Here is a 25,892-nt window from a genome sequence, read left to right on the forward strand (position 1 = left end):
CCAGCCTGGTAAGTCCTGGTCAGGGGTCCTCCTGACCCCTGCTGGGGCTGGGCAGAGAAGGGGGTGGCTGGCCTCCCGTGAGCAGGACAGGGGGGCAGGCCTCAGGGGGGATACAGTGGGCCTCATGCTCCACCAGGCCTGCAGGACACTGGCAGCCGGGAACGCAGGGTCTCACGCAGTGGGCTTCCAGCTCCCCCAGGGGGACATGCCGGTTGAAGCAGGTGCGGGGACAGGGGGGTCCACAGTCATCGAACACAAAGCCACGGTCCAGGGGGCAGCCCACCTCTGTAGGAAGAGTGGAAGATGGGGTCGTGGGGACCCCCAGCCCTTCCTCAGTCACTCTGCTCACCCCTGAGGCCTCCCTGCACTCTCCCTGCTCGGGCCTTTCTCTCTGTACGGCCCCTCTCCCAGTCTGGACTGGGCATTGCCCCTCACCACAGAGTGTTGGGCCCCTCCACGTGGGTGTCACCCCCGCCTGGCGACAGTGACTGGCATAGGCTTCCAGAGCATCACATAGGCAAGCGTCGGCTGAGGAGCCAGGGCCACAGGCACACAGGTCATACACACAAGCGGCAAAGAACGGCTCCGGCGGCACCACAGCATGGCAGCGACTGAACGGAGATGACTTCAGAAGCCCACACCGGGCATTGGCCTCTCGCCTGGCCCGGTAACCTGCCATGCGGCATGGATCTACCTCTTGGCCTGCAGAGCAGGGCCGGCCAGGCCCGGGGCCCTCTGGGACCTAGATGGAGAGAACAATCTGGATATGTCACCATTACTGGCAGATGACGCAGCATGCCGTGTTTCCCAATTCTCACCCAATCATTTGCTTTAAACTCAAGAATCTCTCTTTAAGAGATTCTGATTCAAAAGTTAGGTGCCAATGGCTCACACCACTTCCAGTTTTCTAGTGTTTAATTGGAGATAAGAGTTATTTAGTTCCTGGGCTGGCTTTGAGCCATGATCCTCAGATCTCAGCCTCCTGAGTAGCTAGGATTACAGGCGTGAACCACTGCACCTGGCCTGAAGTTAAATACAATCAAATAGAATCATTCTTGTATAACTAATGTAAGCTAATAAAAAGAAAAAAAATCTTTCAATAAAAGTAAAAGAAACATCATCATCTACCTTTTTCTTGTCCTCATTTTGTAGATAAGAAACCAAAGCCCAGATTATGTAAGTGCCTTCTCCTAGGTCTCACAGCAGCAGTGCAGGGCTTAAGAGTCAGCAGCCAGGCCTTTTTGACCGGCCATCCCACCACCCCTCACATCACAACAGTCAAGAAGCCCCCAAGCCTCCCTGAACCCTTAAATTCCTCTCAGGTCAACCCCTTGCCGAGGAGATGGCTGCGAGGGGACTCATGACCCGGTCCTGGCCAGCTTGTCCAGCCTCCCCCAGCTTCCACTTCCCGTGCCACTCACCTGCCAGCTGTTCCCAAACGCAGCCTCAGTGGGCAGGAGCAATCCGTCAGGGCCTGTTAGATCATCCTGGGCGAAGCCATTGAAGTTCCCACACAACCCGCAGGTCTGGCTGCGGTAGGAGCCAGGCACCCTCACCTCCACCTGAGACTGCCCATCCCACAGCACCTGTACAGAGAGGTCTGAAACTGGGGGAGGGGAAGGACCCCCAAGAAGCCCAGTCTATCATGGTCCCATGTACTGTGTTGTCATTGTCCATGCCAGAGAAGAGAGGATGAACATGTGCAGATCCCAGGGGAAGAGATGCTTCCCTGGTCCTGTCACATGCTGTGCAGCCCCCCCCCCCCGTGATGTGGCCCCAGGTGCAATGGAACCCAATGGCTCATGGGTTCTCATGCCTTGTGAAGGACAGAGCACAATGGGAGTGGGGATCAGGAGTGCATGCCAGCGTTATCGTGTAGATCTATAACTCGTGTGTCTGGCTGGCTCTTTCACACAGAGGTGCAGAGAAACCTCAGAGGCCATAAAGCAGACACTAATGACATCTTCTCTACTCCTGCTAACCTTTTCTCCAACTCACAGCCAAGCACACTGAGGCCCAGAGAAGGTTTCTAGTGGCCTAAAAGCCACAACGGACCTGAGGCCCAGCCAAGATTAAAACTCGGCTTCCAACTCCTCCAGCTGCCCCAGAGGCCTCCGCCCCTGGCTCCTCTCCTGGCATACTCTCACCTACTCCACCCATGAGGTAGCTGGCACCCCATTTCTCCACTACACACAGCGGCCTGAACATACTTAAGGATCCAGGCCGTGTCTGGGGAGCCCAGCTCTACCCAGACTGTGCCCTCTGGCCACACCTGGAGCCCTGGCTTGGTGTGCAGGATGACAGTGTGCCCTCGAAGCTCCACATACAGCAGTGGCTCCAGCAGGAAGGGCAAAGCCACAGGGCGCCCGTCTACCTGCAGAAGGGAGGTGGGAGGAGGGGTGTTGTTGGGCTGGACAGGTGACAGGACAGGACGCCCCATCCCCCCGGTCCTCTGCTCACTGTGACTGTCCTGCCCTGCTGCAGCTGCACAGCCACGTCTCCCAACAGCACAGTCACTTCCTGGGTCCAGGCAACGCCACTGCGGCCTCGGTCATCATTAGTTACCTGCACGCTAGGGACAGGACAGGTCCAGGTGCCAGTGGTCAGTAGGGCCAGGTGCGAGAGTCAGGGGGAAGGGGGAGGGGTACGCACCTGAAGTCCCCGCCATGGCAGTCCTTGGCCAGCACGTAGCTGCAGCTGCCTTGGAAGTGCAGCAGACGGCCATCGAAGGTGCGGTAGTGAGGATCTCCAAAGGCCATGCAGGAAGCAGGCCGAGGCAGGCAGTGGGGGCAGCAGCTGCCAGGACTCAGGGCAGGCGCCTCTTCCTGGCCTCAGCCCCAGACATGGTCAGACCCACCACACTCCCCACCAGGCCCCACTCCCAGCCAGGCCCACGTGGACCCTCCTGGAAGCCTAGGCCTAGCCCTACTCCCTAACACCTGCTCCCAGGCTCACCAGGAGAGGGTCAGAGCACCACCTGGTGGCCATAATGGTAACTACATGTCCCTACCTCCTCCCCTGCCCTCCTCCCCATGGTGTAGCTCTTGCACCACACCTGGTGATTCCGGCATGGCAGTTCGGGTGAACCTGACCATCACTGACCTGGTTACATGAAAATGGTGGGCAGCTCTGGCTCTCACAGCGCACAGTGCCCTCCACACAAGAGCAGCTGGTACAGGTGTCCACTGCCCAGCGCTCCCCAGAGGCCACCTGGCGTCCCTGGTGCAGGCAAGACTGGGCAGGGACTGAGGGGACAGAAGACAGGGAGGCTCAGTGCTCCACATACACACCAGGCCTCACTCACCCTGCCTCTATCAGCCTGTCTCCACACCTTGGCATCGTTCACAGCAGCTGCCAGCCTGGTGTACTTTCACCCAACCATGGGGACAGGACAGCGCCTGGCACTTCTCGAGGTGACACTCCATGTGGCCCCGCTAGAGACAGACATCATTGCTACAGGGGTTTCCTGAAGGGCCGGGGTCATTAACCTCAAAGTTCTTGAGGCTTTCTGGATGGGAACTTGAGCGCCCCTGTCCTTCCCCTCACGACATCCACACCAGGGCTGACATCCGGCTATGTCCCTCAAAGACCCCAGATTTACTAGTGAACATGGGACCCTCCACCCTTATCCATCTGCAAGATCTTCCACGCTCGCCTCCCCCAGATTACGTGGCAGGTGCAGGATCGGCAGGGGTTGTTGGGGTCCCGCCAACTCTCTCCATCTGTCATTCTCTGGCCATCAGCTTCCACTACACATTCTAGAGAGAAGGAACAGGATGGGAAGGTGGTGTCCTTCCAGCTGGATCCTCCCTCCCTGGAGCGCACGCAGAGCTTCCAGTGGAGAAAATCCTAGCCCCTTCCAACAGCTCCCTGATGGCGTCAGTTTCTCTACAAAGCCTAACAGCATTAGGCTGTGCCCATGCTTAGACTCCAAGGGACTGGGGAAGCCTCAGGGAAGATGGTGGCTCAAGGTTGGTCCTCAAGGAAGTGTGACACCCAGCCAGCTCTGCAGTGTAGTGCCCTACTAGAGGACTGGGGTACTTGAACACCCTAAAAAGCCTGAGACTCAGAAATACAGTCTTCTTTCTCTTCCTTCCTCTTCTTCATGGATCTTCATTCCCTACATGGAGTAGCCCCTTCATTTCTACAAATAACAAAGCCTGTATTTTTTTCTTTCATTTTCTTTTTGATCTGTGCCAGTCCTGAGGCTTGAACTCAGAGCTGACTGAGTTCTTTCTTTCCTTCTTTCTTTCTTTCTTTTTTTTTTGCCAGTTCTGGGGCTTGAACTCAGGACCTGGGCATTGTCCTTGAGCTCTTTTGCTCAAAACTAGCACTCTGCCACTTGAGTCAGAGTTGTTCCACTTCCAGCTTTTTTTGGCAGATAATGGGAGATAAAAGTCTCATAGACTTTCTTGCCTAGTTTGGCTTCAAACCACAATCCTCATCTCAGCCTCTTGAGTCTCTAGGATTACATGTGTGAGCCACCAGCAACCCAGGGAGCCTATATTCTGAGTGCAGATCCAAGAGCCCCTGAATGGCACCCCTTCTCCTCCCCTCCTGGGCTCCTCTCTGGCTGGGAGATCAAGGCTAGACACTTACCCTTGCACACAGGGCAACAGCTCCCAGGGGGAGTGTGGCGCTCCACCAGTGGACAGCTGAGCTCAGGACAGGTCCGACGAATGCAGAGCCAAGTCAAGTCCTGCTCATATTAATGTGAACACAATAGGTAGAGAAGTGCAGAGCCTAAGGAGTTGGGGGCCACAATGGGGAGTAGGACCTGGGCAGGATAAAACACTAGGGACACATGGGATGGATGGGAGGCGCCATGGAGTGTTGGCCAAGGAGGAGGGGTGGAGGGAGGGGGTTGGGAGAGACAGATTCACCTGGCACTGGCAGCTGTAGCAGGGGTCTGGAAGGGCCAGCTCAGACCCTAGCAGGCCCTCTGTGCAGTTACTCAGAGCCCCTGTGAAGGAAGGACCAGGAGTGAGGGTGAGAAGGACAGGAGAGGGGATTATATTTACTCCTGTGCCCCCAGTGTTTGCTTGCATACCCATCTGACTACCTTTCACTCCAAGAGGGAGAAATCCTCTTTTCTCTTTTTTTTTGTGCCAGTCCTGGGCTTGAGCTCAGGGCCTGAGCACTGTCCTTGGACTTTCTCAAGGCTAGAGCTCTACCACTTGAGCCACAGCACCACTTCCAGCTTTTTTCTATGTATGTGGTACCAAGGAATTGAACCCAGGTCTACGTGCATGCTAGGCAAGCACTCTACCACTAGGCCAAACTCCTGGCCTCCTCTTTTCTCTTGACTTAGCAAAGAAGAGTTCTGACCTTTAATAGGAACTTTGTTAGGCGTAGGTGGCTCATTCCTGTAATCTTTAGCTACTCAGGAGGCTGAGATCTGAAGATTATAATTCAAAGCCAGCCAGGTAGATAGCAGGAATTCATCTCCACTCAATAGCAAAAAGCTGGAAGTGGAGGTGTGGCTCAAGTGGTAGCATGCTAGCCTTGAACAAAATAAACTAAGGGACAGTGCCTAAGCCCTGATTTCAAGCCCTTGTACCAGCACAGAAGAAGAAGAAGAAGAAGAAGAAGAAGAAGAAGAAGAAGAAGAAGAAGAAGAAGAAGAAGAAGAAGGAGGAGGAGGAGGAGGAGGAGGAGGAGGAGGAGGAGGAGGAGGAGGAGGAGGAGGAGGAGGAGGAGAAACTTTGTTGGGCTACTAAGCAGAGGATCCTAGCAACTGTCAGATTGTGACCCCATTACCCCGAAAGCACACCTGCAGCCCTTGTCACTCTTTCCTATAATCTAGCTAAGCAGCAGAAAGAAACACAGAGGGCCAAGTAGCCCAGGTTCCAATCCTGGCTCTGACAGTCAATGCTTAAATACTGTGTCACTTTGAGGAGATAAATCAACTCTGAGTCTGTTTTTCAATCTGTTATAAAAGTTAATAATACTAAGTATCTCATTAGATACTGTGAAAATTAAATGAGATGTTTTGTTTGTTGTGGTATTAGGGCTTTAACTCAAGGCCTGGCCCTTGCTAGATAAGCATTCTACCATCAAACTGATTGTTGAGCCCCAGTCCTCAGATCTCAGCCTCCTGAGTATCTAGGATTACAGGTGTAAGGCTGCCAGTTCACTACCAATCCTAAAGTTCTTAAATCCAGGAAACCACTTGACTATCCTTCAGTATTTGTAATAAAAGCTATAACAGCTTCTCTACCCCTCTACTCACCACTTCTGCTTCTTTGTAAATTCTCATTCGACTATGACTTCTTTTTTCTTGGTTTGTTTTAAGTGGTACTTGAGTTTAAACCCAGAGCCTTAAGTTTGGTAGGTAAGAGATCTACCACTTGAACCAAGATCCCAGCCCTAAATCCCTATTTCAGAGAAAAGGGAAGGAGGCAAGAAGGGGATGGAGGGCCGGGAGTTTGGCCTAGTGGTTAAAGTGCTTGCCTAGCATGCACGAAGACCCGGGTTCGATTCCTCGATACCACATACATAGAAAAAAGCCGGAAGTGGTGCTGAGGCTCAAGTGGTAGAGCTCTAGCCTTGAGAAAGTCCAAGGACAGTGCTCAAGCCCAGGACTGGCAAAAAAAAAAAAAAAAGAAGGGGATGGATGAGAGGGGGGGAGAGAGAGAGAGAAAGAGAGGGAGGGAGGGAGGGAGGGAGGGAGGAAGGAGAGAATATGAAGGGGACACCTTTCCCTTTTGGCAGGATGTGTGGGTACCAGGAAGGGGGTCTGCAGGGATGCCGTAGGCCATTCAAGGTCCCTTTAGTCTATCTCACAGCCTCCAAGAAGCCCGAAGCAGCGCAACTGCAACCCTTAGCGCCACCTGCTGGTATTTTCCACAAACTGTACCCATTTCCCCTTGGAGCTGTGCAGGCCTCACTAGCCAAGACAAAGGCTCTAGCAGGATGGCTCTTGGCTCTTTTAGCATTGCAGTCCTGTTGTCTATCTACCCTGTGACCCGAGACTCACCTGCACAGGATGGACAGCAGTGCTGGGGCCCAGGAGGCAGGATCTGGCTGAGCGGGCAGCCCACCAGGCTGGGACACAGCCGCCGGTGACAGTGAAGACTAGGAGGTCCTTCTGGGTGTGACTACAAGAATGCAAGAGCAGGGGTGGGTCCTAAGGTCATGAAAGCTGAAAGTCATCCCTTTCCCTGAACCCCAGGCCCTCTAGCTGCCTGCCCCACTCTTCTCTGGAATGTATTGTGGGTGTGTGGGCTTCAGCTCTAAAGGGAAGCAGGGTACTGATGGCTCAGGTCTGGAATAAACCTAGCTACTCAGAAGGCTGAAATCTGAGCATCACAATTTGAAGCCAATATGGACAGAAAAGCATATAAGATTCTCCAATTAACCAGCAAAGAGTCAAAAATGGATGTGCCTCAAGTAGTAGTTAGCCTTGAGTGAAAAAGCAAAGGGTCAGTAACCAAGCCCTGAGTTCAAGCCCCAGGACCAGCACACACACACACACACACACACACACACACACACACACACACACACTTCTAAAGGGAGACTCATATCCTCCTAGACTCATTCCTTACTCATGCATGAGTTTCCAGATATGTCCCTTTTTCTAGTCCCTTGAGTCTGAGCCCTCAAGGAAGTTTACTGTCTCAGAGCTTTCTGCCATCCTCCTAGCTTGCCCTTCATCTCCTGGCCTATGCCACATACATTCTCCTGCTTGACCTCCTCCCAAATGGAATAAGATACACCCCCACTTGGCTCCCTCACCACCAAACCCTATAGCCACGAGCACTGCCTATCGCTTCCCCATGCTCAGGCCCTTGGGTCTAAACTTTGACCTAGCCCTTTGACTCAGTAATGAACTAAGTCTCTGACGCCTGTGTACCCATTCTGGCTGCCTGACTGTCCCCATGGTGCTTCAGTCGCAGCTGTGCCTGCTCCTACCTCACAGATGCACACGTCACAGGGGTCTGCTCCAGGCTGGAAACTCTCCCCAGGGTCATACTTCTGCCCCTTGTACTCGCAACCTTGGGGTGGGGTAACATGGGAGGAGAACCAGGGAAGCTTCAAGCTGGCAGCAATGCCAGGGATGGAGTCCCCTGTCCTACAGTAGTCCCCCAGGAGTTCGGGGGTATACGAGAAGAAAGGCCACTCCTCCTGGAGCCTCCACTGCTACCCAGTCCGGCATAAAGGCAGGGAGAGCCGGATGGAGCCCAGGGCCCCTCCCACCTCAGGCTCCCAGTACCAGAGCATCGAGGACAGCAGTCATTGGGCCCTTGGTGGGGTTGGATGCAGGAGCTGATGCACTGGACACGGGCACAGGTGACAACACCCTCGTGACACAGGCAGGATGAGCAAGGGCTATCCGGGGGCACCCAGTTGCTGCCCTCGGGATGTTCCGTCCCATCAGCCAGGCAGCCTGTGGTTCCAGAGGGACAAAGGTAAGTCTCTGGTGGTCAGCAATGACTGATGAGTACGGATGGGGGTGGGGGAGGGCTCTGCAGGGACATGGTAGGAAGAGGGGGGAAGGGAGAGCAGTCCTGTCTCTAGTGGAGGAGAAAGCCACCAAGAGGCAAGCAGCGCTGGCACACAGCAGGTGTAATAAATGCATGTGGAATGAATGAATGTCACTGCCACTAATCATAGAAACTCATTCTCCCCGCTAAATGGGGATTGCATCTGTTCATGGGTGGCATGCATGCTGCCAGCATGAGGTTGTGCCCATTCAGTGCTGAGCACAATACAAATAGCAATGGATGGCCGACTGCACTCCTCATCTACCTACCAGCAGAGTGGCCACAGCAAGTTATGTTCCCTTTTTGTTTGTCTGAGACAGGTTCTTGCCATGTAACCCAGGATGGCTTTCAGCTCTTCTCCTGCCTCTACTTCCTGAGTGCTGAGATTACAGGTACACACCCCCAGCTACATTACCATTTTGTACCTCCATTTTCTCATCTGTAAAATAGGAACAAGACTGCACTTATCTGACAAGTGCTGCTTAAATGTCATAATACCCGTACAGTGCTTGGCTCAGGGCCAGCATGTGATACATCCTCCATAAATGTTCATTATGACCCAGCCTGGTGGCACACAGCTATAATCTCAGCCACTTGGGATGCAGTAGGAGGGTTAGAGTCTGAGGCCAGTCTGAGCAGTAGTTTAATACTGTTTAAAAGTACTAATAACAACAACAAGTACTAACAGCACGTAGGCTGGGGTGTGACACAGAATAGAGTAAACACCTAGCAAGCAAAGGCCCTGAGTTTAAGTTCAAGTACTGGCTAGAGGGGATATTGTCAATTTCCATGGCTCTTATGACTGAGGTGTGTGTGGTTAGAGAGACAGCATGGCAAAGAATCTTAACAGAGCCCCGAGAGGCAGGAGGGAGGAGGAGGAGGAGGAGGAGGAGGAGGAGGAGGAGGAGGAGGAGGAGGGGGAGGAGGGGGGGGAGGAGGGGGGGAGGAAGAGGAGGAGGAGGAGGAGCTGAAAGTGTACGAAGGGCAATGAAGGGGTGGGCTGGGAGGTGATGCAGGCTGAGGGGTGCAGGCCAGGCACTAAAGCATGGGGAAGTCCCACAGGCGAGGCGCACCTCGGCAGCGGGGACAGCAGCTCCCTGGTTCTGTGATCTGCAGCAAGCAGGGAAGTGGAGGGCACTGCAGTCGCACACAGCGGATCTGGCCAGCCTACAGGAGATGCAGGGCCCGGGGCTCACCACCCAGGCCTGGACCCACACATCCGCTGACCCAGCCCTTGTCCCGGCCCCCAGCTGTGTGTACCTGACATTGACAGCGCTTACAGCTGCCTGCAGGACCCTCAAACTCCTCCCCATCCTGGTGCTCCCGGCCCTGAGAGAGGCAGCCTGTGGGGACACAATTCCTGGGCAGGGGCCCTGTGCTATGGTGCCCTGCACTGCCCACCTTTAGGTCTGACAGGATGGGAGAAAAGGGGAAGGGAAAGTGGAGGGGGGAAAGAGTGGAGCCAGGTCCCCTGAGGGCAACTCACTGTGACAGACGGGACAGAAGCAGGGGCCAGGAGAGGGATGTGTGCACAATGCTGGGGGACATGGCTTCTTCTGGCAGTGCATGGAACCTTCCTGGGAAGAGATCACATGTCACTCCTGTGCAGCCTCCAACCAGGCTCTACTGACCCTTGGGGAACTCCCACCTGCACCTTCCAAACCTAAGCCTTCCTGCCCCTCCATGGCCAGGGACTTGTGACCCTGCCCTGTCCTGGGAATAAAGTCCTTGTCCACTGGGTGGGGCCAGCCCCTTTCAGACTGAGGGGACAGTGGGATGAAGGGTTATCAAGATCCTAAAGGAGAGCCCATGGCTTACAGCTGTAATCCTAGCTACACAAGAAGCTGAGGTCCGAGGATCCCAGTTCAAAGGCAAGAAAGTCTGTAAGACTCTTATCTCCAATCAACTACCAAAAAGCTGGAAGTGGAACTGTAGTTCAAGTGGTAAAGCAATATCCTTGAGTGAAAATAAATAAATAAAGCCAGGCGTGGTGGCTCACACCTATAATCCTAGCTACTCAGGAGGCTGAGATCTGAGGATCGAGGTTCAAAGCCGCCAGCCTGGACATTAAAGTCCAAGAGATTCTTAGCTCCAATTAACCACTAGAAAAACCAGAAGTGTTGCTGTGGCTCAAAGGGTAGCCTTAAGCTGAAGAGCTCAGGGAAAGCACCCAGGCCCAGAGGTCAAGCCCTACAACCAACAAAACTAAATAAATAAATAAAATTTAAAAGGCTAAAGGACAGTGTTCCAGCCCTGAGTTCAAGCCCCAGTACTGGCAAAACAAAAATGGTTTCCAAAGATTCCACCTCACCTGGCAGGTACAGAGAGAGCAGGTAGGGTCAAGAGGATCAGGAAGGGTCTCTCCAGGGGCAGCAGTGACTCCGTGGTACAGGCATCCTGGCAGAGCAGGGAGTACGATGGGAGGAGCCTAGAACCCCCCCCCCCCCCACACACACACACAGCCATGCCTGAAAACTCTGAAAAGCTCAGGAGGGAAGGGACCAGGATGTCCAGGGACAAGTAGGTATTCTGGGGAGGTGGGCCGGGAAGCTGCTTCCTAGTTGATAAATCCAGGGCAATGGGAACCGCTGAATCATCATCAGGTTTCAAGTAGAGACAGGACATTTTAGAAAGGCAGCAAGACTAAGAAAGGGTAGAGACACCAAAGGACCAGTATTTGGTGAGTGTGGCCATCTGGTGTGAAGTGGCAGTGGGATAAGAGAGAAGGGCAGGGAAATGATGTGAGAGAAGACTGAGGAGGAGGGGGAGAGAGGAAGAAGGAGGAGAAGACAGGAAAAGAGAAGAGGGAGAGCAAAAGAGAGAGATTCTGAGTGTCTGTCTAGGGTGAGGGCCCCTGTGGCTCCGCCGGGTCTGTCTCCTGGACCCTGGGAGCCCGGGAAGTGGGAGGGGCAGAGGGGGTGCAGCCATACCTTGGCAGGTTGGGCAGCAATGCCCAGGCATGGTGACAGGGTAGCTGCAGCCTGGGGGCTCGCAGGGCCGGTGGCTGCAGGTCACAAAGCCTCCAAGGCAGGTACACACATTGCAGGCATCTCGAGGATCCGGGAATTCCTGGTGGCTCAGGTAAGATGTGCCCAGGTACTCGCAGCCTTAGGAGGGGGAGTAGAAAGGGGTGAGGGGAAAGCAGTCACTCGCTCTGAGCAAGCCTTGGCAGGAGGCCAAGCCTTGAAAGTCCTGGTGCCTGGTGTAAGAGGAAGCCCATGCCAGGGACAAAGAAAACTTGAGGATGAGAGGTTGGACAGACCAAGGGCAGGAAATCTCCCTGTTCATCTAGGGTGAAAAAAACCTCATATGATGCTCAGTGGGCTGCTGCTGGAATGGCAAATTTTCCAGCTCAAGAAAAGCTGGTAGAAACCAGAGTGGACGTAAGTGGCTCAGGTCTAAAGTGTCCCCTTCCAATGCTCTTCAAGCACTGTGACTGACCCAGCAGGTCTGGCAATCTGCCCTGAGTTCCTCTCTGATCTTTGTTCACTGCTCTTGTCAAAAGAGACAGGATGAGTTACGTGCCAGTGGCTCATACCTGTGATCCCCCCTTCTCAAGAGGCTGAGGTATGAGGATCACAGTTTGAAGCCAGGCCAGGCAAGAAAGCTGATGAGACTCTTGCCTCCAATTAACTATCAAAGAGCCTAAGGTAGTGCTGTGGCTCAAGTGCTTTAGTATTAGCCTTGAGCACAAAAGTTCAAAACAGCATCCAAGGTCTAAGTTCAAGCCCCAGAACTGGCATCAAAAAAGAGAAAAAAAAAAAAAGAAAAGAAAAGAAAACAAGAGGCTGAGTCTTACATTCAAAGCCTTGACAGGCAGAAATGCCTAAAAAGAATTCAACAACATTCTATTTTAACTGTTGTCAATTTAACGGTAATCTATTCCCGGCAAGACTAATTTTCCATTTATAGTACAATACAAAACTCTAGTTAAATGCATTTTAACTAATGAGTTCATTAAAAGAAAAGCTTTAAACTTTTCTTAAATTTCATTTGAATAAATGTAAACTGAAGAATTCATTTGAAATCAATAAAATTATAGTTGGTAGAGGGTATAGCAAAATTTGCTAAGATAATACAAAGAATGACAGAAGATTCAGGAACTGGATATGGCCCAATTCCCCCCCTCCCTTTTTTTTTTTTTTTTGCCAGTCCTGGGTCTTGAACTCAGGGCCTGGGTACTGTCCTTGGGCTTTCTCAAGGCTAGAGCTCTACCACTTGAGCTACAGCATCACTTCTGGCTTTTTTCTATATATGTGGTACCAAGGAATTGAACCCAAGTCTTCCTACATATTAGGCAAGCACTCTACCACTAGACCAAACTCCCAGCCCCTAATTCCCCCCTTTTTGACAAGAGTCAAAATGTTGGCCCAAAGAGGCCACGTATTTGCCCAAGGATAAGCAGATAGCCAAATAGCATCAGGGCAGGAGAAAATTTAGGCATTAGCTCACAGGGGTTTTTTGGTTGTTAGTTTCCCCCCACCCCACACTATAAATTTGTTGTTTGTTGGGCACTGTCCCTGAACTCTTCAGCTCAAGGCTACTGTCCTACCACTTAAGCCACTGCACCCCTTCTGGTTTTCTAGTGGGTAATTGGAAATAAGAGTCTAAGGGACTTTAGTGCCCAGGCTGGCTTTGAACCACAACCCTCAGATCTCAGCTTCCTGAGTAGCTAGGATTACAGGCGTGAGCTACCAGCTCCCGGCTCCCGGCTCTACTGTTGTTGTTTTTGTTCTTGTTTGTCAGTCTTGGGATTTGAACTCTGGGCCTGGGCACTGTCCTTGAGCGCCTATTACTTAAGGCTAGTGCTCTACCTATTGGTCCACAGCTCTATTTCCAGCTTTTTGGTAGTTTATTGGAGATAAGGGTCTTCATGGACTGGGAATGTGACTTAGTGGTAGGGTGTCTAGCATGCATGAAGCCCTGAGCTCCATCCCTCATTACCACATAGAGAGAAAAAGCTGGAAGTGGTGCTGTGGCTCACATGATACAGCACTAGCCTTGAGCAAAAGAAGCTCAAGGACAGTGCCCAGTCCCTGAATTTGAGCTCCAGGACTGGAAAAAAAAAAAAAGAAAGTCTTTCAAACCCTCCTTCCGGGGCTGGCTTTGAACAGTGATTCTCAGATTTCAGCTTTCTGAGTAGCTAAGATTACAGACATGAAACATTGGTGCCTTAAAATCCACTCCAGGGCAGTGAAGAGGGCTCTGACTCTGATTTCTTGTCCACCCTCCACCCTCTATCCAGACCGCCCCTCTCCATCAGCTCACCATCACAGGCAGGGCAGCAGTCGCCTCTGGTGGGGAAGGGACACTGTGCAGGACTACAAGACCTTGGCTCACAGCTCACGTTGCCCTCCCAGCAGAGGCACACGTGACAAGAGGTGCTGGGTGATAAGAAGCGCTCCCCACTGGAAAACTCCTTCCCCTGGTACAAACAGCCTAGAGAGAAGGGCAGGAACTGGGGTGGGGCCTGTGGTGGTGGCTCCCAGACCCAGACACTGGAATGCCTTTTTCTTTCATTTTTATGTGTGTCAGTACTCGGGCTTGAACTGAGGGCCCTCCACTCTAACTTAGCTTTTTCTGCTCAAGACGGGTGCTCACGCCTCTACTTCAGGATTTTTAAAGTTTGGGAGTGTGGCTTGAACTCAGGCCCTGGGTACTGGTCCTGAGCTCTTCTGCACAAGGTTAGAGCTCTACCACTGGAGTCACAGCATCATTTCAGGTTTTCTGGTGGTTACCCAGAGATAAGAGTCTCATGGACTCCAGTGTCGGCTACTTGAGGATTTTTTTTTTAAACCAGTTAATGGAGATAAGAGTCTCTGACAAAAAGTGTCCAAGGCCAGTGCTCAGGCCCTGAATTCAAGCTCCAGGGCTAACAAAGGAAAAAAAAAAGTCTCCCTGATTTGGCCTGCCTGGGCTGACTTCGAGCTGCCATCCTCACATCTCAGTGTCCTGAGTGGCTAGGATTACAGAGCAAGCCACCAATGTTCTTAATGAGACCCCAAAGGAGGAGGAGTTGGATTCACATCAGAGGCAGCGTGGGAGCTGGTGGAGCAGAGGGAGGCCTGGTGGGAGCCACCACCAAGGTGGTACCATCACAGGAGGGGCAGCAGGGTCCCTGGCGAGGGTGGGAGCAGGGCGTGGACTGGCAGGGCAGGCGCTGGCAGGACACGGAGCCATCGAGGCAGAGGCAGCGGCTGCAGGGGTCTCCAGGCGGAGTAAAGTGCTCCTGGTGTCGGACTGGGACATTGTCCCCAGGCTGTAGACAGCTGGCAGGGGCAACTACACAGAGAAAGAGAGTGGATGGTCTCGTTCCCCAGCAGGGGCGGGGAAGCGCCGGCCGGCCGGGCAGCTCCTACCGGGGCAGTGCGCGCAGCATTCTCCGGGCCGCAGCTCGGGCTGAGCGCAGGACAGTGGTGCGCAGCGGCGCGCCAGGCACTGCACGTTCCCGCTCTGCAGACGGACGGATGGACGATGCAGGCTGGGTTAGAGTGAGGACATCCCCATCCCTTGCCCATCCATCTCGTAGCTTTCCACTTCCCTAGGCCCTGGCACCTGGTGGCTCACTCACCAGACAGCGGCACAGCCGGCAGGGGTCCACGGGGTGCGGGAAGTCTGTCCCATCAGGGTATTCTTTCCCTCCGAAGGCACAGCCTGTAGGGACAGGCAGCTATAGGCCTGGGGGTCTGGGAGGGGGGAAGGGAGAGCCTAAAGGACACTGCAGGTGCGCCCCCACTTCCAGCCCAGCCACCTCACCACTGCAATCATTCCGGCAGCAGGTCCCAGGCAGTGGGTGGGCACAGGACGCACTGGGGCAAGCACGAGGCTGGCAGCTGGCACGGCCTTCATGACACCAGCACTCCTGGCAAGGGTCTCTAGGGTGGGAGAAGCTCTCGCCATCTACAAACACCTGTGTCTCCATGATGCAGTCTGAGCATGGAAGAGTGGGGGCAAAGGCTAAGCGCACTAAGTGTCACCCTCCATCTCTCTGCCCTGGAACACAGAACCACGTGTAAGTGCCAGCTTAGAAGCTGGCTCTGCTAGGGAGAGAGGCCAGAGGCTGTGCACACAGCTATGCCTGGCTCTGAGCGTTCACACGTGTGTGCCTTTATATGTGTGGGCAGATGCCTGCCTGTGCCTGTACTGTGCACTGCCTGTCTGTGACACACCCCCGAGCACAGAACTCTCAGGTAGGCATCACCGCCTAGGGCACCACAGCACCCAGTCTTCTATGTAGCAGAGGTGAGTGCTGATTGTGCAAACATGCGTTATACTGGCCTGGTGGATATTCATGGGAACTGGGAGAGGAACAGCAAAACAGCGGGATGAAAGGCTGGTATCATAACATAGCACCCCCTCACCCACATACTGCGGGTTCCGGAGTTGTGTTGTGTTGTTCTATCTCGGTTGAGATAGAAATTGTGTGGGAAGATACCATTTGGGTCCACAAGACTGTGGACAGCAGTCAGGCACGGAAAGCACGTACCTGGGCAGCGGGGGCAGCACTGACTGGCTGCACGCTGGGGCCTGGCACACGTGGTGGGAGGGCAGACAAGCAAGGAACAGCTCACAGTCCCATCCTGGGGGCAAAAGAAAGAGCCATGGGGACGGTGGGTCTCTGGGTAGTTAGGGCAGCAGCAAGCCCCAGGGAGGTACCTTGCAGTGGCAGATGTGGCAAGGGCTGTCTGGGTCTGTGAAGTTCTGCCCATTGGCATACATTTGACCATTGTAGCTGCAGTTCTCACAGCTGGGACAGCAGGTACCTGGCGGGGGGGGGGGCGAACCAGTCAAGGTAGGCTGGGCAAAGCAGAGGAAGAAAGCCAAGATCACTGGCACTCACCAGAGAGCTGGGTGGGGTGCTGGCAGAGGGTGGGGGAGCAGAGCACAGCCCCACACACTGGCACCCCATCTTGGCAGGAGCAGGTGGTACAGGGCTGACCATCGGGTTCCCATTGGACCCCCTCAGCAAATTCCTCTTCATTCAGCACACAGACTACAGCAAGGGAGACTGTCACCATGGCAACCCATACTCCCTTCCTGTCCATCTCTCTTTCCAGCCCACGAGGATCCTGATTTGCATCCCCACCATGGCCTCCCATAGCCTCTGAAAGAACTGCAGAATAATGAATAAAACCTCTTTACTGAGTGACTTCCCTCTCCAGTCCCATGGAAGCAATGTCCTTGGCATCTTCCCCTCCCATACATACATACACCCCACATGCATGTACCGGAGCAGAGCTGGACACCAGAGGCAGAGAGGGCACAGGGGGCCACCGGGCACTCCTGCTCCTCACAGGATACCTCACCAGCCTAAGAAGAAGGACAGATGAGAGAACCTTAAAGAATCTGACAAAAGTGAGTGGGATCTAGACTCACACCTGTAATCCTAGCAACTCAGGAGGCTAAGGTTTGAGGATCGCTGTTTGAAGCCAGCACAGACAGTCCATAAGACTCTTATCTCCAAGCAATAAGCAAAGAATTTTAAGTGGAGCTGAGGCTCAAGTGGTAATGCACCAGTCTTAAGCCAAACAGCTAAGGGACAGAGCCCAAGCCCTGAATTCAAGCCCTAGTATTAGGGCACACGCGCGCACACACACACACACACACACACACAAATGGGGTAGGAGAAGGCAAAGCTACCACCTGGCAGGAGCAGCGGACACAGCGGCCATTCTCTTGGAGCATGAACATCTCCTGGCTCCTGTACTGGTGTCCCTGGTACTCACAGCCTGGAGTGAGGACAGGGCATGGGGAGGAAGCCTCATACCACACCGAGGTACCTGCCCTCAGCCCGGTTATGGACACTCCCTTACATGCCCACGCAGGCATGGGTCCCGCCACAGTGCCCCTGGGAAGTGAGATGGGGACTCACCTGTGCAGTAGGAGCATAGGCAAAGCCTGTCTCCAGCCAGTGCCTGCCCTTCTCTTGTCCACCCAGCCCTACTCACCATCACAGAGCGGGCAGCACTGTCCAGGAATCCTGCCTGGGTGTCTGCAGGGCACAGGTGGGCAGGGCAGAGACTCACACTGGACACTCCCATTCTGCCAACAGGGCCTGGTCAGCAGGTGGCAGGCAGGCCAGGAAGCCAGGGCCTTCCTGCCAGGCAGCCACACTCACAGTGCAACGGCAATGAGAGCAGGGGTCCCCAGAGCCCACAGGCTCCCCGCTGCGGTGCTCCCTCCCATTTAAGAAGCAGCCTGTTGGAAAGAAGTACTCAGGGCCTTCTCAGGAGTCCCTCCCCGCTCTACCCCTGGCACACCTGGAAACCCACATTGGGCCAGCTATCACCACGCCCTGTGCCTGAGACCCTTTTCAATCCACTGACTCACCATCACACACTGGGCAGCAGGTGCCTGGGAGGGGCCGGGCAGGATATGGGCACAGGCTGGCACATTCTCTCTGGCGGCACTGGATGTGGCCCTCCTGGTAAGGTAGGTAGACAGAGGCAGGGCCATCAGAACTCAGGCAAATGGCAGAAATGGCACTGCAGTCCCAGCCATTCACTCATTCGACCTAATAGGTTGCAATGCATTGTCCCTGCCCAAATTTATTTGGTGAAGTCCTCCAAATGTAATTTCATTTGTTAATAGGATTGTTGCAGATGTAACCAGTGAAGATGAGGTCACACTGGAGTAGGTGTTGTCCTTATAGAACGGGGGATTTAAGCCAGGTGCAGGTGGCTCATGCCTGTCATCCTAACTGCTCAATGAGCTCTGATGATCACAGTTCAAAGACAATGTGGACAGGAAAGTCTTTGAGACTCTTACCTCCAAGCTGTGGCTCAAGAGGCAGAGCACCAGCCTTGAGCAAAATAGCTGATGGACAGCATCCAGGCCCTGAGTTCCAGCCATAGTACTGGCATAGAAGGAAGGAGGGGAGGGAGGAAGAAGAAAGGGAGGGAGGAAGGAAGGAGGAAAAAGGGAGGGACAGATAGAAGGAAGACAAAAGCAGAGATTTGGTGCTGTGAAAGCCAAGGAATGCCAGCAACCACCAGACTCTGAGAGGCAGGGAATACTTCCTTCATAGCACTCAGAAAGAACCGGCCCTGCCAACACTTTGATCTTGAACTTCTGGCCTCCAGAAATGTGGATAAATACATTTCTGGCTTTTTGTTTCGTTATTGTTTGTGCCAGTCCTGAGGCTTGAACTCAGGATCTCACACTCTCACTTAGCTCTTTCACTCAAGGCTGATACTCTACCATTTCAGCCACAACTCCACTTCTGGCTTTTTGCTAGTCAGTTGAAGAAAGTCTCTTGGATTTGTCTACCCCCATTTTCTTTTCTTTTCGATCTCAAATTGAGACTCAAACTCAGTACCTGCTGGCTAGTGCTCTACCACCTGAGCCATGCCTCTAACCCCCAACACAGCATATTAGTGAGATATTTGGCCTTCTTTTTCATCTTACTAAGTAGTGAAAGTTAGTGGATGTGGCTCACACCTCAGCTCTGACCAGCCACGAGTCTAGGGCTCAGAGGCTACATATAGCAGTGGCTTTCAGTCGAATTAAATGCCTCAAGTCAAACTCCATTTCTCCCTCCCTGGAACTTTGGCTGCCAGCCATATTCTGCCCCTTCTCTCCTCCCATTCCTTTGGCCTGTGAAGTCCTTTTCAGATCACAGACCCAGAAGAACACAAATGCACTGAGCTGGAACCCAGTCCCTGTGTGTGTGGTCTGCACCATCTCTGGCCCCAGAGCTGTGTCCTGTGGAAAGAAGTGAAAATCCAGCTGGCCTGAGAGCAAGGCAGGGTGAGAAAAAGCCCAGGAGCAGCCTCCGGACTCACCAGGCATCGGCAGATCTGGCAGGGGTCCCCAGATGAAGTCCACTCTTGGCCATTGTCCCTGTGAGAGTTACCCTCTGTGCAGCCTTGGGCTGGAGACAGAGAGCATGCCTGGTCAGAGGCACCTCCACCCCTGCTCTTCCCAAAGGACAGCACGACGCAGTATGTCTCCCTGCCATATCTGCTGCACTATCTATTGTGCCCCCATCCTTAAGCCCTGGCCATCCGTGCTTATTGTACCATCTCCCCAGTATTTATATCCACACCGACTAGAATGTGATACTTTTTCTCTGGAGCTTCTCCTGATTTAGCTGGCCCTTCCTAACAGCTCTTTATCCTTAAAAGTTGGTCATGCCAATATTGACTGCCTCTAGATTCTGTCCCTCCTGTGTCCAGCAGTAGTTCCTAGGTCTCCTTCTTGAGTCCCCACGGCACCTGGCCTCCTTCTGTTCCTGCCTTTGCAACATGATTATACAGTATTGATCATTATATGTGCTCTTATAAATGACACTAAGGCACCAAGTGGATTAAAGTTACACAACCACTAAGTTACAATGGCAGATTTTTTTAGTGCTGGGGCTGGGGCTTGAACCCAAGGCCAGAACACTCTCCCTTAGCTTTTTTGCCCAAAGTTGGCGCTCATACCACTTAAACTACACCTTCACTTCTAGCTTGTGGGTGATTAATTGGATATTAGCATCTCATAGGCTTTTCTGACCAGCTGGCTTTGAACTGAAATCCTCAGATCTCAGCCTCCTGAGTAGCTGAGATTACAGGAATGCATTACTAGCACCAGACAAGGCTGCAGAATTTGACATCAAGCTCTGTACTTCCAGAGGAGTTTTTGGCTGGCATTGCTCCTCCAAAATCAGAGGCTGGCAAAGTAGAGTCTAGAGTTGGAGAAATGGCATGATAATTCATCCCTGCCAGGGGATCCATGGAGAAAGGCCAGAGGCTCTCACCTTCACAGGCTGGGCAGCAGTTCCCAGGCCTCAGGATTGGCTCAGGGCAGGAGAGAGGTGGGCACTTGATGGACACACAGTGAACCAGGCTTCTCTGCAATGGACCAGTGGCTATAAAAAAGGCTTCTAGAAGGCACAGAGTGGGCAAGTGGCCAACAGGGACAGAGAGACAGTCTGTCACCGGCACCAGGAGGCTTATGAGATTGTAAGAGTAGCTAGTACAGTTTAGGGTAGTGAAAATGGTGTCCAAAGAGATGCAGGACTAGGTAGAAACAGCAGAGACTCACCAGGCAAGAGCATTGGAGGCAAGGGTTGGAGCTGGACAGGAAGCTGGCCCCCTCCTCATAAAGCTTCCCCTCATACTCACAGCCTGGGAAGGGTCACCAGGAAGACAGGTGGGTCACCAAAGAACAGTGGGAGTGGACATCCCCCCGGGAAACACAGGACCCCAAGTAGATACTGGCCCCACTGAGGGGAGAAAGGGGCAGGCAGTGGGAAGTCACCTGGCCGGCAGATGGGGCAGCATTCTCCAGGTGGAGTATAGCTCTCCGGGCAGTTGAGCTGGGAGCATGAGGGCCCCTGGCACCGCACGGTCCCTGCCTGCAGGACAGACGCCCAGCCTTCCCTTGTTCCTCATCACTGCCCAAACTGGGATACCTTAGAGGCCTCACAGGTCTAACAGGCTCCAGGCCATGTTTGGGTGGAGGCAGCAGCCCTTCCTGGCCCCCAAGCTGGGCTGGGCATGGCCCAGCAGGGACAAGGGTCGTAATTTGGGTCTGACTTTGGTTCTCTTACCTGGCAGGTACAGATGACACAGGGCTCTGGATTCCATGTTTCACCATCCCGGTGGCCCCCAGGACAGCCTGCAAAATCAGGCACAGACTCCCAAGTAAGAGATCCAGATTACTGGGCACATACAAAGGACACCAATTCAGAACAAACCAGAGATGTTTACATTTACTATTATGATACATTTCCAGCAGATGTTGGTCAAGTGTCTAAGTAGCACACCACCAGTGATTTCAGTTATTTTAGTAAATGAGGCAAGGTGTCTCCACTGGGGTGTTTTGGTTATTTTTGTTTTATTTTGTTTCATCAAGATATCAGATGGGCTAGCCTAGTACGGTGGCAGGCCTGTAACCCTAGCTACTCAGGAGGCTGAGATATGAGGATCACGTTCAAAGCCAGCCCATGCAATATAAAGTGGAGAGACTCTTATCTCCAATTAATCACTAGAAAACTGGAAGTGGGGCTGTTGCTCAAGGGTAGGGTGGTAGCCTTGAGCTATAGAGCTCTGGGACAGCACACAGGCCCAGGGGTATGGCTATAGCCTTGAGCTGAAGAGCTCTGGGACAGGACCCAGGCCAGAGTTCAAGCCCCATGACGATTCTCTCCCCCCACCCCCCAAAAAAATATATCAGATAGGCTGGTAGTGGCCCTGAGGCACTATGTGACCTTTTCTAGAAGTTGGGGGCAGAGGGAAGCACTCTGCCGACATTTCAGCTGTCTTCCCAATCTCAGCGCCCCTCTTCTTAAAAAAAAAAAAAATCCATAGTTCCCAAGACATCAGTTGTGGTCTGTAGCCAAGACTGGGCTACATTTCCAGACCACACTGGCATGAGCCCCTGTACTTCCCAACTCACTGCCAGCACATTTTTCTTGGTAGGGTTTCCAGATAAAATTCAAGACACCAAGTTACATTTGAATTGCAGCTAAGTAATACATAAAATTATACTGTAATATTTCTGGCCTGGCCCTGGTAGCTTATGCCTGTAATCCTAGCTACTCAAGAGATTGTGATCTGAGGAACATGGTTCAAGCCCCAGGACTGGCACAGGAAAAGAAGAAGAAAAAAAACAAACCTATGGCTTCAGGTTCAATTCTAGGCTAAGGATGAGTTTGCTGACTTGGTATCCAAATGGGCTTCCCGGGGGTGGGGAGGGGCATGTGTCCACACTTAGGTGATGTGTAGAGACTGGTAGCTGGTAGCACACAGACCTGGTTCACAGTGTGGGCAACAGGTTTCTGGCTCCATGCAGGGTCCTCTAGGGCAGGGCTTCGAGGCACAGGTGACAGTCCCTTCCTGCAGAAAGCAGATTAGGATGCTGAAGCCTTGTCCCAGTTTGGGACTCGTTGAAGAGCAGGAGGATGAGTTAGTGAGACATGGCATGCTTTCAGTTCAAGGATACAAGAGACATCCTACAGCCCCACCCATCAGCGTCCCTGGCAACCCTCTCTTCAAAGTGCAATTCTCCAGTGGGGAGATCCTAAGAAGGAGACCTGGGGCTTTCTCAGGAGAGGCTCAAGGAGGGAAGGGCCAGAAAGAGGCTATGGGTTGTGGGAGAGAACAGACACAGGATGGGGGAGTCCGAGGTAGAAGATGAGGCATGTGGAAGGAAGGGTGGGGGTGGTGAGAATGGGAGCTGAGGAAGGCAGATGACAACACATCCTCTGTCCTCCATTCCTGGGCCTATTATATGGGCACCAAGTTCCAGATAGAACCAGTCAGAATCCACTCAAGGTCACAGTGGCCAGGCTGGAGATGGACAGGCAGAAGTAATCCACAACAGCTGGCATAGCACTTCAACAACAAGGACTTCAATGGACTAAGGTACAGAGAAGACAGGGACAAGGTCCCAGAAACTCACCAGGCAGCGGCAGGTGGTACAGGCATCTGGGGAGAAGGTCTCCCCAGGGCTGTAGGTCTGACCATTGTGACTGCAGCCTGGAGAAGACAGCGCTGTCACTCAGGCCCCAGCACCATCTCTAGGTCCCAGGTGGTTCCAGCGGGCAGATGGGGTGGCACTAACCATGACAACGGGGCAAGCTGGGCTGGGGACGACAGCTGACAGTTCCATCCTGGCAGACACAGGCTGTGCAGGCATCGGGTTCCCAACGAGAGCCCTCAGGCCAGGTACGTCCTAGCCCCCAGCACTGGGGTGAGGCTGGGTGACATTCACAAGACTCCAACTGCCTCACTCTTGCCTGCAAGTCCTTGTTCTGGGGAAGGGAGGAGGTGAGAGGCACTGACTCACCTCCCTCCACCATTTCTCATGATTTGTAGGGGACAAAAGCTGACACAGAATGAGAAGGAATTTGATGAGTCCAGAGCAGATGGATACCTCTCCATCATCTCCATGAGCAGAGGGCCTCTGGTCTCTCAGAAAATTAACATCCATTCCCTCTCTAATAAAGAAATTCTTCACCCATCCGAAATCTTGACCAGGTGTTAGTGGCTCCCACCTGTAATCCTAGCTACTCAAGAGACTGAGATCTGAGACTCTCAGTTCAAAGCCAACCCAGGGAAGGAAAGTCCATGAAACCCTTATCTCCAATTAACCACCAACTGAGCTGTGGTTCAGTGGTAGGGCACTAGTCCTAAGCACAAAAGCTCAGGGACAGCACCCAAGCCCTGAGTTCAAGACCCAGGACAGACACACAGACAAAAAAAAATCCCTTCAGAGTCCCCAGAGCCCCTCATGCCACCCTACCCCATCCATGCCACCTGGCCTCCTCCATGCCACCCTGCCTCCATGGTACCTGCTCTCTGAGCTGAGTCACCTTTGCCTCCAGCTGCCTCAGCCACTCCTCCAGGAGGCGCCACTGATCCTTGGGAGACTCGGGTGGGTCCGAGGAGTGAGAGACCTGCTTCTGGTACTCATGGAAGCCAGCAGGTCCTGGGAGTTCCCTGGTGACAGCCCCATCTGGAAGGCACAAGAATCCTGTGTGGAATCTAGACCAAACCCCAATGATCCTTTTGCAAATCTGCTTTGCCCAAATGAACATGGTCAATACGCATCCAGTTCTCCAAGCCAGAAACCTGGGGCTTGGCACCCATCCTTTGTATGCCCTCCCAAACCCCATCAGTCACTAGTTCTCCAGTTGTCCCCAACTTACTTCCTCCCCCCCCCCCTTCTCCTTGCCTCTGTCTGCTCCTCTCTCCCAGCATGCCCTTCTTGGTCATTGTTGTTGTTGTTTTGGTTTGGTTTTGGTTTTGGCAGTCCTGGGGCTTGAACTTAGGGCCTGGGCTCTGTCTCTGAGCTCTTCTGCTTAAGGCTAGTGCTCTATCACTTTGAGCCGTAGCTTCGCTGCTGGTTTTCTGAAGATAAGTCTCATAGACTTTTCTGCCCAGGCTGGCTTTGAACCAGGATTCTCAGAGCTCAGCCTCTTGAAAAGCTAGGATTACCGGCGAGAACCCCCACCTGCACCTGGCTCCAGCATGCCTTTACAAAGTCACCCGGCAGAAGAGTCCCAGGCCTCTTGCTCCCCTGCTCCCTGCATACCCAACATCAGGCGCTCTTGTGCCTGTCCATCTCTGTCCTTTGTGCAGGGTGTCCGGTCACTCCAAAATGACACTCTGTCAGCCTAGCCCAGCTTCCTTCCTACTCACCTGATGAGCCTCCAGATGTGGCCTCAGCACCTAACAACACTCCACCCCCAAACTCTGCCCTTCAAGTCTCTCCTTTCCCCCGCAGCCTCCAATCCCCAGTCAGTCTCCAGTCCTGCAAACAGGACAAAGGAGCCAGGGAGAGCTTGCCTGGGACACCGTTCAGGGGACAGTGCTCCGGGGGTGGCACAAAGCCAGGCTGCTCCCAGGGTGCTCTCCTCACCTCCAGCCCTGCCTTGTCCATTCCTGCAGGAAATCCTTTCCTGACCGCTCCCTACTGTAGAGCCAGACAGGCTGGGAGTCAGCCCCAGCCGGCCTCCTTAACCCCTTTTCTCAAGACAAATAATTAATTTCAGACTCCTAGACGGAGGGCACCCCCCCCCAACTATCTGCAAGAATTCCCCCCCCCAGGGACAGCAGGAGGCCCCTTCCCCCACCCCCTCTGCGAGCCTCCCTGCTCTCCCCCAAGGATCCAGGGGACAGAAGCTGGCCTGGGGCGCCCAGCTGAGGGGGTCCCTCAGCGTCCCTCTGAGCAAGGGGTGAGAGCGCCCCGACTCACCGTGCACAGCCCTGGCTGCTGCCAACGCTAGGGCCCCCAGCTGCAGGACCAGGGCCAGCAGGGCGGCCCCAGCCCCCGCCATGCTCCCTCCGCCTGCGCTCCGGCTGCCGTCGCGGCTCAGCGGGCGCTGGGGGGGCGGGGTGGGGAGCCGCAGGCCGCCTCCCGCCCCGGCTTTGTTCCGGAGGGCCTCTAGCTTCAGTCATCCAGCCCCGCCTCACTGGGGCCAGCCAGCCTCCCGGATGGATCCTCACCCCGCCACCTCCCCCAGCCTGTCCTGACCCCAGCTAGCCTTCCACCCACCCGCATCCAGGAGGAGACCTGAACTAAGCAGTCACTGCCCCAGGGGCTGAGTCCCGCCGTCGCTTTCCCCCTTTGAGTTGCTCCATCCGCTGGAAGTTTCCAGTTAGCTTTTCTTCTCCTCTCATGAATTGACAGGAAAAGCAGATTCAGCTGAGTTCCAGTCCCTGTGCAGAATTTTGTGTGGTTTACATAGACCCCCTAACTTCCACGGGGCCTTAGTTTCCCCTATTTACAAACTGCACATCACCATATCTACCTTAGAGCCCTGCAGTGGCATTGGGATTATGTAGATAAAGTATTTAGTGATGAGCACTTAGTAAGTGCTCAGTTAAGAAATGAGCTATAGGGCCGGGAGTTTGGCCTAGTGGTTAAAGTGCTTGCCTAGCATGCATGAAGACCTGGGTTCCATTCATC

The 25,892-nt window shown here is 53.5% G+C and overlaps 1 protein-coding gene across 1 annotated transcript; it reads right to left on the reverse strand.

Moving 5' to 3' along the window:
- Positions 1–9: 9 nt before the first annotated feature.
- On the reverse strand, positions 10–25,260 carry Kcp (kielin cysteine rich BMP regulator). Its single transcript, XM_090332386.1, has 40 exons — positions 25,179–25,260; positions 23,773–23,936; positions 23,043–23,232; positions 22,881–22,957; positions 22,231–22,315; positions 20,520–20,602; positions 20,233–20,326; positions 19,274–19,356; positions 17,820–17,913; positions 17,608–17,687; positions 17,438–17,531; positions 17,133–17,218; positions 16,718–16,799; positions 16,330–16,482; positions 16,146–16,252; positions 15,976–16,069; positions 15,246–15,419; positions 15,061–15,143; positions 14,843–14,942; positions 14,583–14,771; positions 13,758–13,928; positions 11,420–11,596; positions 10,801–10,886; positions 9,976–10,066; positions 9,750–9,832; positions 9,563–9,656; positions 8,219–8,392; positions 7,918–8,000; positions 6,980–7,100; positions 4,884–4,963; positions 4,600–4,699; positions 3,670–3,758; positions 3,332–3,434; positions 3,103–3,245; positions 2,653–2,825; positions 2,461–2,572; positions 2,273–2,374; positions 1,422–1,586; positions 436–742; positions 10–285 (listed from the first exon to the last, which is right to left on the reverse strand). Exons 1-40 carry the CDS (start codon positions 25,258–25,260, stop codon positions 20–22), a joined length of 4,914 nt encoding a protein of 1,637 aa, XP_090188512.1. The 3' UTR covers positions 10–19.
- Positions 25,261–25,892: the final 632 nt, after the last annotated feature.

Source organism: Megascapheus bottae, chromosome 5, assembly GCF_031878675.1.
Source record: "Megascapheus bottae isolate mThoBot1 chromosome 5, mThoBot2.hap1, whole genome shotgun sequence".
In the NCBI taxonomy this organism is placed as follows: domain Eukaryota; kingdom Metazoa; phylum Chordata; class Mammalia; order Rodentia; family Geomyidae; genus Megascapheus; species Megascapheus bottae.